The following is a 12,370-nucleotide window of genomic DNA, read 5'->3' on the forward strand; positions in this document are numbered from 1 at the left end:
ACTTAAACAGTAAAAATGACCACAGAGAAATAAACTAAGATACGACCTGCTTTTTATAACATGCAAACTTGCTCATACGGTTGTGCTCACTGATACTGGCACCTTTGGTAAATATGATCGAAGAAGGCTGTGAAAATTAAGACGTTAATAAGAATTAAAAAATGTATTTAAAGAATCTAGAATTTTTTTAAATATGAAATGTTATGAACGTTCAAATTATCCAGCCATGGCTTCCTGTTTCACAGAAATATAAATAGGAGGGAATGCAAAGCCCAGATTTCCTTAATCATTCATCACAATGAGAAAAAAAACAAAACAAAGATTATATTTCTGTGCATATATATGTGCAGCAAAAGATAGTTGAACTTCACAAATTAGTGAAGTGGCTTTAAGAAAAGAGCTAGAGCGGTGAAAATGACCGTTCCCATCATCGGGGCAATAATTAGGAATTTCCAATCAACATAAAATGTTAGGAAACTGTCTGGAAGAGGACACGTGTCTGTATTGTCCTGATGCATGGTGAGGAAGAGAGTTTGAATGGCTAAAGAGTTGGAGAACTGCAGAAAATAGTTTTGGGGTCACAAAACAACTGTCAAACAGTACCTGCATCACCACATATTGTTTGGAAGGATGTCAAGAAAAACTCTCCTTGCTCATCCAAAAACAAACTCCAGCATATTCAGTTATAAGACACGAGTGGGACTAGCTTCTATGGTCAGAAAAAAAGAGCTTTTTAGCAGCAAACACTCTTGGTTTGGTGAACACAGGGATAAAAAGTACCCCATGTGTACAATGAAATATACTGCTGTATTTGTGATGCTGTGGGCCTATATTTCTCCTGGAGGTCCCGGACGTCTTGTTTAGACACATGGCATCTATCAAATACCAACGGATAAAAAAATCAACAAGTGACTGGCTCTGTTAGAAATCTTCCAATCCAAACACAAACCTAAAAAACAACACAAAAATGGGTCACTGAGCACAAAACCATTCTAGTCCTCTGAGCTGAACCCTGTAGAAAATGATTGGGATGAACTCAAGCTGGGGATCTAAAGGGTCTGGAGTTCTCCAACCTCATCAGACATAAGAGAACATTTAGAGCTGATAAAATGGCGGTTTCAAAAAGTATTGAATAAATACTATTTTAAATTCTTATTATCTAATGAAAGATTACATTTTTGTGAATATCTATATATCTATATCTCTCTATCTATCTATCTATATATATATATATATATATATATATATATATATATATATATATATATATATATATATATATATATATATATATATATATATATATAGTGAGAATAGATCACCACACACCTACATCCATGAAAACACACAAATACATTTCATGTGACAGCTTCATACACTGACATGTTGCCAGGGAGATGGCTTACTTTTAGCATGTAGCTAAATAATAATTGGTGAATTGAAGATGTTTGTAACAAATGTATATATCAGTCTCCAAAGTCCTCCCTACACGGTTACAGAGGCATTCTCTAACAATACTCTCCATAGACACAAATAATTATATATATATATATAGTGTGTGTTTGTTAAAAACAGCTTGGAACAGTAATTTAACAGACCACGTAAGAAACAGGTGAAATATAGATTTATTTAAAACATGACTAATAAAACTGGGTAAATGTACATCCCATACAGACAACAGGCCAAAGCTGCTATCAACTTGTACAGCTAATACAACAGCGTCCTCTAGTGGCGTATTTAAAGAGTGCCATACCTTTAATGAAAAATAATGTTCTTAAATTACATAAGTAACATATGCAACCATTTCAAACATCTATACCAGCTATAGCACCAGCTATAACCACAGTAGACTTCGAGGAGGACAAGACCTACCAAAAATTACAAATGCACACATTTCTCTGATAGGCCTACCATCTGATATTGTTCATGCATCTTTGTATGGATCTTTTTCGGCTGGTCTGCCTCAGTGTTTCTACAACGCGCGCTCATCAATGTCAAAACGACCAATCAAATCAAAGAAGGCGAAAGTTCCCGCTAAACTTTTCAGTTTTTAAAAGTGAAACAATCCAAGGTAAGATGTAAGCCGCTTATTTTTTTAATATTTCATAACGGTTTTAAAAGAAGAGTCAAACGATCAACAATTACATCCAGTTTATGCAAATTCGTGAAATCTTGTATGCATGAATATGACTGGCAAGGAATATGACTACAAACAGGAATGTGTGCAGATTTTAAAACGAAAATATGATTTCTTAAAAATGGCAACCCCTCCCAACAGCGTAAAAGACATGCTTAAGGCCTTTATATACACCCTGTATGTATCTTGAAGTGCTGATAAAAAAAAAAAAAAAAACGTTCTTTTAAAAAAAATATAGTCAAATCCATTTCTCTAAAACATTTCTTAATTTTCTCTATACTGGGCCAATTAGTAAAATCTAATAATAAAATGACCAGTTTAAAGCTACAGTTAACTATTTGACTGCAGTTAGGTGTCAAAAACATGATAAGTGAAGTTCTGCTGCTGTGGTTTACATCGGAAATTGTAGTTGCCGATTTTCCTTTTATGATACGCCAGTCCTGCGACGGCAGCCAGGGAAAACACAAACACCCCAACACCCAGCAGAATAAATCCAACAGTCTGCAGAGTACTCGATGTATCTGTTTTGGCCGATGTTTTAAGAAAAAGAAAGAGGAGGTTTTGTCAGTTGACATTACATCCTACTATACAGGGTATACATATATACTGTATTAAATGAGAAGAATTTACTTGAAGGTATTCTCTTTATGGGTCCAACGGTAGCCTGTTTCACTCCGGCTATGTTAGAAGACCTGAATGTCCTCATACAAGACTAATGGCGTGCAAAAAGATTATATAAATTAAATATTCTTGCATTTATGTAGGAAAAAAAAAGTACAGAAACTCACAGGTTTGCAGGTGCCGTCCTGAACTTCAACACAGATCTGGATCTGGCAGTGCAGGTAGATGGTGTAGAGATTTACAACTTTGAATATGCGCACTGATATCAAAGCCACAGTGTCATTTCCATTCTGACGAACGGTTGTATATGGGTTTGTCACCAGACACCTGAGGAACAGCGAGTGGTATGAGAAAACGTTACACAGAGCTCATCCAATACAGCACAGTCAAACACCTGTGAAAAAATCCACTTATAAAAGCTCCACGTTCTAGTCAAATGAAAATAGCCAATGCAAAAATGACATTTCCAGACTGAAAAAACATCATTCACCCTTGTTCCTGAAACAGATAGTAGGGGTACTCTGATGAGTCGCTGCTGGAAGTGGCCCAGCACTTTTCAATGACAACTTTGATTTGGGAGATAGTAGTGTTGACCCCAACCTCGACGGTGATTTCGTCATCAGGAGAGAGGCTGTAATCGGCAGGTAAAGGAATCGTCCCATTCATCAGTCGCACAGTAACCTGGAAACTACCCGATCCTGCCACTGGGTAATTTATCATATCTACATACCTTCAAAAGACAGGGTTTGTTAGTTGTAATCAACGTGACGAAATCACTCTGAAATCAAAAGAAAATATATTTCGCTAAATAAAGCCAATTTTTTTGTGTTTTTTTATACATTTTCTTTACTGCAATATGAAAACAAGATGGTACAGTATGTTATTTAATTATTTTTATATTTTATAATATAACATTTTTAAACAACTTGTTTAGTACAGTAACTATTATTATTATTTGTATTATTAATTTTTATATTTCAAAGGTTTGCATTTATTTTAAATGTATTTTGTTCTTGTGCATACATCATTGTTGCTAATTTAAAAAAAAAAATAAAGAAAATACTGACACTTTCTAATAAAAATAGCCATTGAGGACAACTGCAATAACAAATAAACTAAAACTAAAACACCAATTTTGATAATAAGAATTGGGTGGAAAATCATCATGAAATTAATGCTAACCTAAAAAAAGCTTAATTGACTTAATTGTTTATATTTGGAATATATCATTTGCTGTTTTAATTTTGGTGTAAAATGTTACCTCCACACGTGAGATTCATCCACTGAAAAAGTAACTAATTTACTCCTAATTTAAATAATCTGGTCTCAGTTTGATATCTGAGTTTAGGAAAAATGTGTTTGTTGTTTAATGCACGTTGACATAATTAACACCTTAAATTGAGTTTAGCTGTCCTTGAAGTGACAAGAGATGGCGTATTGAGTGGGAAACCAAGAGAAAAACAAGCTCCATGGAGACAGTTGCTATGGTAGCACAGTACCCTGAGGGGGCGTATCCCGTGGAGATGAGGACACCTCTGGGGTAGGAGCAAATGACAGGAACTTCCAGACGCACGGTAAAAACATTGCTCACACTGTTATATAGAGTCACATTAGCTAAATTATGGGTGTTGTTCTAAAAGACAAAAAACATTGGTTATCATATCATACAACACACTACACCGACACATTTACAGAGTTTAAAGGGGTCATATGATGTTGCTAAAAAGAACATTATTTTGAGTATTCGCTGTAATGCAATGTGTACGCAGTTCAAAAGACACATTATTTTCTACATACGGTACATTATTGTTTTTCCTTTAAGCCCCGCCTTCCTGAATCAGGTTGATTTGTACAAAGCTCATTGTTCTAAAAAAAGCGAGGTGTGCTCTGATTGGCCAGCTATCAAGTGCATAGACATAGTCTTGCATTGCATAGTCTTGCACCAATCAGCAACCGCCTTGCAAGCAACCAAAACACCTTAGCCAATGCATAGTAAACCAGTCACAACACCCTACTGTACTGGTCTGTCTCTTTTTGCCTTGCACTGCATCAAACCTTGTAAACATTACATCATGTCTGCATTTTTGATCGGAGAAACTAAAAACAGTGCTACACTTCACTACTCAAAACCTGTGTTTAAATAAGCAGGCTCTTTTAATAAGAAAACTTAATTTACTAGAGGTTGTGAATCAGGAGCACCGGACTGTCAACATTTGGGTGGTGTAATAAAAATAAACCGTAGAGAAGTGGGGGCGTGTTTAAACGAGCCGTTTTAGGGGGATGTGGACAAGTCACAACTTTTAAAAAGAATATATGTTTCGGTTTTGAGACTTTAGTCTTTGCAACTTTAGGGATCTTATCTAACAGCTTGTAACACTCCAAAGAGAAAAAAAAAAAACCTTGAAATCGCATCATATGACCCCTTTAATGATACTGGAGGACTTACATGAGCTAGTTTAGTACCACACGTATCCCAAGATGTAGTGAGCCACACATGGGTTGCATTTTCCCTGCTGAGACCACATTCTGGTGTACCGAGGTACAGGGAACTCTCTTGGATGTTATAGTTGTGCAAGAAGTCTCGCCGTACAACAACTGTTAGAAAACCTGGGATGCACTCAACAGCTACGTAGGGGAGGAAATGTGGTGGACTGTTTAATGTCTGGTAACCGAAAGTTGTAGTTTTGAGAGAGTTTTGTTTCATAGGTGAAAGTGTTGTTGTAGGAGCGTTCGGCATCACTGTTCTTGGTCCATTAGCAGCTGTGGAAGTTGAAAATGTTGTTGTGTTGTGCTGGACGTGAGTTGTGCTCACTGTACTGCTCATAGTTGAGTTTCCAAAGATGGTGGTGGAAGATGTAGGGCCTGTGGAATCAGAGGGTACTCCAGGGTGGTTTGTAGTGGGATGGATTATTGCTGTGAATGAGATTTTAACAGAAACATCCAAGTGAATATTATACCTTATATGCAAGTACATCCAGCTTTTTTAAATGAGAAAACAATGTAAGCCAGGACTTCATATAGAGATTGTTAGATTGTTAGATTGTTGTAGCTTTACAATCAACCGTTTGCAAAAAGCCGTGATCTGACTGATCATAACATCGTATCCACCATCTTGCCCAACAAACAAACTGGATTTTTGTCTGATGTTCCAATGTTTATTTATATTTATTTTGCGTTAGAAGTATATATGAAATGGGATCAGTTCATGTACCATTGAACTGCAGCAATATTTCTTTTCATATTTAGCCTACTTAAAGCACAAAATAAACATGAATGGAAATCAGAAGGTATTTTGTTTGAACATCAGAAATACATTAATAATACATTATTTTCATATTTAAGTATAAGTCCATCGAAGTCTGTTTTTATTTGTTTGGCAGATTCGGCGTTGGCAGACTTAGGTCTAAAATGGTTTATTATATCTAAGTTTAATGTTCAGAGACTTCAAGTGAAAGAGTGGAAGATGGATTTCCCAAAAACCAGTTGCAGTTTTGGGGCGGAAATCTGTTTGAAATTTAGTTTGTTGGTATCAGTGGCACAGAAATTATGAGTTGTATGAAAAGAAGAAAGATCACACAGATTTCAGATGACATAAAGGTGAGTAAATGATATCCAAACTGTAATTTCTATTGACTATGTCTTAAAAAGAACTCCTGTTTGTCTCTTATAGATGTGTGACAGTCTAATGAAATCTCTACAGCGTGTACCTGCACAGCTGCGTCCTGGTCTACTGGGGTTCAAGTCTGTGTATCCAGACCAACAGACACAGGTGTATGAGCCAAAAGTGTTATTACAGTAGGCCCACGGAGAGCAGTCCGCCTTATCCAGGAAACACTCATCTGCATCTATGAATGACAAGAGACCAATCACACCTCAAATCAACATGTCACATCATGTGGAAACAGTTCCAGCATCAAACCTCATATAACGTGTTGTCATTCAATGGCTTCAATTCATTATTTCAAAATAAGGTCTGAAAGAGTAATCCGTACCTGTTATGTATATGCTGTTACCGTCTACTACATATGTGGAACTGTTCTGAAGAGACCCCATCAGAGCACTGGACACGCTTAAGATGTTCATGCTGCTGCCGGGTTGAAATATGATGGAAAAGTTGACGATTACGCTGCCGGATGAGAGGGATGTTATCTGGATGATGACCTGTCCAGAGACGACTAGTGCATGGATCTTTGAAGGCAAGGATGAGAGAATCTAGGGAAACATTTAATAGAGAATCAACACATTTATGACAGATTATGAAATTAAAACCACATTTTTACATTTTATAAAGAAAATGTAAAGGCTTGCCTGTGCAATACACTAAGGTGTTGTGACTGGTTTACTATGCATTGGCTAAGGTGTTTTGGTTGCTTGCAAGATGGTTGCTGATTGGTGCAAGTCATGACTATGCAATGCAAGACTATGTCTATGAGCAGTAATTTGTTAGAAGATTGTAGAGTTTATGATACTTGTATCATTCTTGCTATTTAATTACTTGTGTTTTTTGATTAAAATTGAATCCGTCAAACCTCATTTATGACACTGTTGCAGAACTTCTTATATTCATCACTGTTTGGGTCTTTCATGGCCTCTGTATAATTTACACCTTTCAAACGGGCTGAAGCTCCAAGAGACAGACCATCTAAAAAAGCACAGTATTTGGTTACTTATTTGTGAACACATTTAATCTTGCTGACACCGCAATATACCGAACAAATAACAGAATCTATAGTCAGCAGTGTTACTATAAATTAAATTTGTAGTAAAATGCCTATAATTAAACAATAATCATATATTTAGTACTTAATACTAATTAACCTGCTGTTATACTTGCCTGTTCTCACTTTGATCTCTGTGGGGTTTCCCTGTTTACCACAGGCAACTGGAGTGACACGAAGAGTATGAAGAACAGCAGGACTCAGGTCTGTGAATGTTAAATTATAGCTTTTCACTACGAAGTTTTGTATTTCTTTGCTCCCGTTTAGCAGAATCAGGTCGAAGGTGACGCCGGTTTGGATGTCAGTGGTCCATGCCACATGGAAGGATGATGCAGTGACATTATAAGAGAGGATGCTGATGATCACGGGGGTGTAGTCTTAACATGGAAAGAAAAGCATGTACACTGAACAAAATTATAAATGCAACAATTTTGTTTTTGCCTCCATTTTTCATGACCTGAACTCAAAGTCAGGTGAGAACTGGGATGATTTCAGCTTCTAGGAACTGTGTACAGATCCTTGCAGCATGGGGCCATGCATTATCATACTGCAACAATGGGCCTTCAGGATCTCATCACGGTATCTCTGTGCATTCAAAATGGCATCATTAAAATGTGTTCATTGTCCATACCTGCCCTAGCCACAATCAGCAAACTGCTCACCCACACTATGCCATACAAGCTATCTGCCATCTGCTCTGTCCAGTGAAAACCGGGATTCATCCGTAAAGAGGATACCTCTCCAAAGTGCCAGACGCCACTGAATGTGAGCATTTGCCTATTCAAGTCGATTACGACAACAAACTGCAGTCAGGTCGAGACCCCGGTGAGGATGACCAGCATGCAGATGAGTTTCCCTGAGACGGTTTCTGACAGTTTCTACAGAAATTCTTTGGTTATGCAAACTGATTGTTGCAGCTGCTGTCCAGGTGGCTGGTCACAGACGAACCTGGAGGTGAAGATGCTGATGTGGCTGGTATGGTTACACGTGGTCTACAGTAGTGAGGCCGGTCGAATGTACTGCCAAATTCTCTGAAACACCTTTGGAGACAACTTATGGTAGAGAAATTAATATTCTCATTCTTGCAGTCAGCATACCAATTGCCCACTTCCTCAAAACTTGCAACATCTGTGGCATTGTGCTGTGTGATAAAATTACACATTTTAGAGTGGTCTTGATCTTGATATGCCACTCCTGTGAGGTGGATGGAGAAGTGCTCACTAACACTAATTTGTGAACAGTATTTGAGAAAAATAGGTCTTTTGTTTACATAGAAAAAGTCTTTGATCTTTGAGTCCAGCTCATGAAAAATGGGGGCAAACTAGATGCTACACAGGCAGTATATGAAAAATGAGAGGCTCATAGAAAAACAATAACAATAAAAATAAATAAAAAAATTATGTTAAAAGTTTTTAAATTAAGGGTTCACACCCTTTTGGACTTTTAAATCAGTTATTAATGGTTATAATTCATACTTAAATCAATTTGACAGAAGCATTTAGAGTAAACTAATAATTTATCTGTAAATCAGTATGACTAATTCATAGAAAAGAACAAATATAAATCAGACATCATAGTGCATTAACTGTTACACAGACAGGGCTTAGACTAAATCTGGATTATGCCTTCTAAACAACAAAACAAGCAATAAATAAATAAATAAATGCATTACTTGTGTGCATCTTGGGACAAAACAAAGGATATATTTTAAGATCAGTCAGTGCAAGTTTCTTTCAGTTAAAACATTTTACATTTCAGTCTAGAACTAGGCTTAAGCCTTGTCTGTGAAACAGGAGTAAGACTTTGGATTAGTAAGTAAAGACAACAAACCACATGTAGAAAAAGTTTGGCTGAAGGAAGAAGTTTCAACAGTGGATGCCGAGGAGGGACTCGTTTGTCCTCTATCAGTTTTATTATCTTAAGGAAAAGGAAAAGACAGGCACACCAACAAAGTTCAAAGTGAAACTGATAAAAAGTGCATCATTACTGATCATTTTGAATGGCGATAATCGGCCGTTATTCTAGTGTACCTGGTGGAGAGTGAGTAGTGATGGAGGTGGTGGTTGGTGGTGTAGGTTGTGCAGTGGCACTGGAAACTGATTAGAAACAGAAAACACATGACTGGATCTTGGTCCTCTCGAAATGAGGAGGTTTCATGTGGTTAAGAGAGCATTGTTATGTTACTATCACCCTTACTTACCTGTGCAAACTGTTCCTGGTTGTGAAAGGTTGAGGTCCTGATAGCCTGGAAGGCAGGTGCATGTATAAGAGCCTTCTGTATTCCTGCAGCTTGCATGTGGAGAACAACTGTTCAACTGTGGAACACATTCATCCACATCTGTGTAGGAAGTCATGATATATGCATGAGGATGTGTATTTATTTAAAGCTGCAAATTTAACTTGTATGCAAAACAGAAATATTGCATAAAACACTTGCGAACAAACACTGTTTCCATGCAACGAGACAAAGAGACACTTCTTATACATTGCTAAGAAAGTATATAGTAATTTTCATATATAATAAATTATGTGCATCTCAGAGCAAGCAGGCGAAACACAATGAATGGTGCCATTGCTTTCAGAGGCGGATGCTGGTGTTTGAGAATGTTTGAGAAATGAAGACATTTCCAACACAGTTTCATGACCTATTTGTTTTATGAGATGGCTAATTCGTATGAATTCGTACAACCTCATTTTTATGATTTTGTACAAACTGTCTAAGTTCCAGTGACAGGCACATAGCGCAAAGTCACATTACGTTTTTAATTCGCTTTTAATTTCCAGCTCTCATCATTCGCATCAACCCTTTTTCACACAAGTCAGAAACCACCTCAAGCGAGAGAATAAAAAATGCTTCAAAATACACATTAAACAGGGTCAAACATAGTTTCAATTAAAAATAGCTCTGTTCTTGACAAACTTTTTCACAATTGTAGAAATCTGACTTGTCATACCTTGCACCACCACATTAGTCACCTCCTCAATGATTCCCAGCAGATACAGTTTTGCAGAAATGTCTGCCAGTAAGATGGCTTTAGGAGAACAAACCAGCAGTGAGGAAGAGGTTGTGAAGGGTCCTGCTGATTTTGACCAGATGTGATGGACAGAAATCTGATCAGTTCCCAGAGCACCGGTTACCTACAGAAAGACCCAACACTTACTTCACTGCAGAACATACCAAACGCAACATATATTGGCAGTGTTTCACTTATTAAACTAAGTCTATTTGGCCTCTTGAAGTTTATAAAGCACACAATGCCATAGGTGAATGATAAATCGATGATCACAAACCACAGAGTGCAGCAGTCTGGTGTGGTTGAAGAGGCCTTTGTCCCTGGTAACTAGCTCATAGGTCGTCTTAACTGTTATTGTCACATTGAAGCACCAGGTTCTGTTGACTTGAGAAAAAAATAGAATTTTTAAACTCACTGTATGTTATTTAACAACGTGCCTGTAAGAATTCCGTTGGTTTGCGTATACCTGATGGTACTGGATCTAAGCACTGAGAGATGGGGGAGGTGTTTTCGATTAGGCAGCATTTCTGCCACTGAGGACAATCAATGTCCCGGTTGCACACAGAGCCAGAGGAGTCTGAATTATTACACCGAGACCCTCTCTCTCTTGGTGGGGGACACAGTCCTGGCTTGGATGTGAATTCTGCACTTCTGTTCAAGGCTGAGATAAAGACAGTACTAATTTAAAAAAGACGTATAGATTGGTTAACGATGATGTCGGTTGTGATGTAGGTTAAGGCAATCTGCAGCATTAACTTTCCAGGGACAGTTCTATTTCGTATGAACTTGTTTGAAAGTACTCACATAAGGCACAGTAACTCCCAACTTGTTCATAGCCACGGCAACATTTCATGACCTGTTTGGGCATGTCATACACCTGTGTTCGGTATTCTGTCTTATAAACTGTGACATCACACATTGCCCATGGCAGCCAGCCACCACATGGTTTCCTCTGGGTGTACGAGGTTGTGTAGGGGACCACATGGGTCTCTGACACGGACTCAGTCATATTACACAGATGATAACCTGATAGAGTCCGGTCATATCCTGAGAATTTAAACAAAAAATTGGAGGAAATAGACAACAAGTTCTCAAGCTCTAAGTCTCTTATTTCCCACTTTGAATATATTTTAGAATGTATTTTATTCCCATGATGACAAAGCTGAAATTTCAGCATGATTACTTCAGTCTCACATGATCCTTCAGAAATCATTCTAATACACTTGATTTGGTGCTCAAGAAGAATTTCACATTATTATCAATATCAAAAATAGTTGTACTGCTTACTATTTTTAGAAACCATTATGTTTTTGAAATAGAAATCTCGTAAAACACTATATGTATTTTCTGTCATTTTATACTGTCATTTCAGGTCAATTTAATGTAATTTTAAAAAAAGAAAAAAAGAAATTCTTAAAAAACAAAAATCTTATCCCCCAAATTTTGAACACTGCATGAATTACACATGAAGTTATATAACTTTTTAAATAAAAATATCATTTAAAATATATATATATATATATATATATATAATTAATTATCTCAGAGAAAGTGGACATAAATTTTTTTTTCAGACTTCAGAAATCTCTTAAACAGTTTTTACGGAAAAACTATTGCTCAGGTTTGCCAAGATACCCACGTATGAAATATCAATATGAACTTCTAACAAGTTATCCACATTCATTTATATCTTTCTGTATATCTAATTGTAAAGAGTATGAAAATAATCTGTGATATATTTAATACTTAAGTGAAGCACAATTTGAAAACATAAGCAGATTTTTCCTACCTTCAAATAAAGTGTTGTGCCCCATTCCAAGGCCGAGAAGAGACACAATTAACCAAATACCAACAACCCAATGCATTTTGATTTGCTAAAT

The 12,370-nt window shown here is 36.9% G+C and overlaps 1 protein-coding gene across 1 annotated transcript; it reads right to left on the bottom strand.

Moving 5' to 3' along the window:
* Nucleotides 1-2,056: 2,056 nt before the first annotated feature.
* On the bottom strand, nucleotides 2,057-12,370 carry umodl1 (uromodulin-like 1). The gene is made up of 20 exons (XM_043249841.1): nucleotides 12,280-12,370; nucleotides 11,295-11,537; nucleotides 10,957-11,151; nucleotides 10,768-10,874; nucleotides 10,431-10,614; nucleotides 9,677-9,814; nucleotides 9,507-9,572; nucleotides 9,307-9,393; nucleotides 8,574-8,670; nucleotides 8,425-8,516; nucleotides 7,593-7,853; nucleotides 7,288-7,400; nucleotides 6,751-6,970; nucleotides 6,466-6,603; nucleotides 5,205-5,671; nucleotides 4,258-4,391; nucleotides 3,249-3,488; nucleotides 2,926-3,085; nucleotides 2,755-2,849; nucleotides 2,057-2,660 (listed from the first exon to the last, which is right to left on the bottom strand). The coding sequence occupies exons 1-20, from the start codon at nucleotides 12,353-12,355 to the stop codon at nucleotides 2,486-2,488; spliced, it is 3,288 nt and encodes a 1,095-aa protein (XP_043105776.1). The 5' UTR covers nucleotides 12,356-12,370; the 3' UTR covers nucleotides 2,057-2,485.

This window comes from Puntigrus tetrazona, chromosome 10, assembly GCF_018831695.1.
Source record: "Puntigrus tetrazona isolate hp1 chromosome 10, ASM1883169v1, whole genome shotgun sequence".
Taxonomy (NCBI): domain Eukaryota; kingdom Metazoa; phylum Chordata; class Actinopteri; order Cypriniformes; family Cyprinidae; genus Puntigrus; species Puntigrus tetrazona.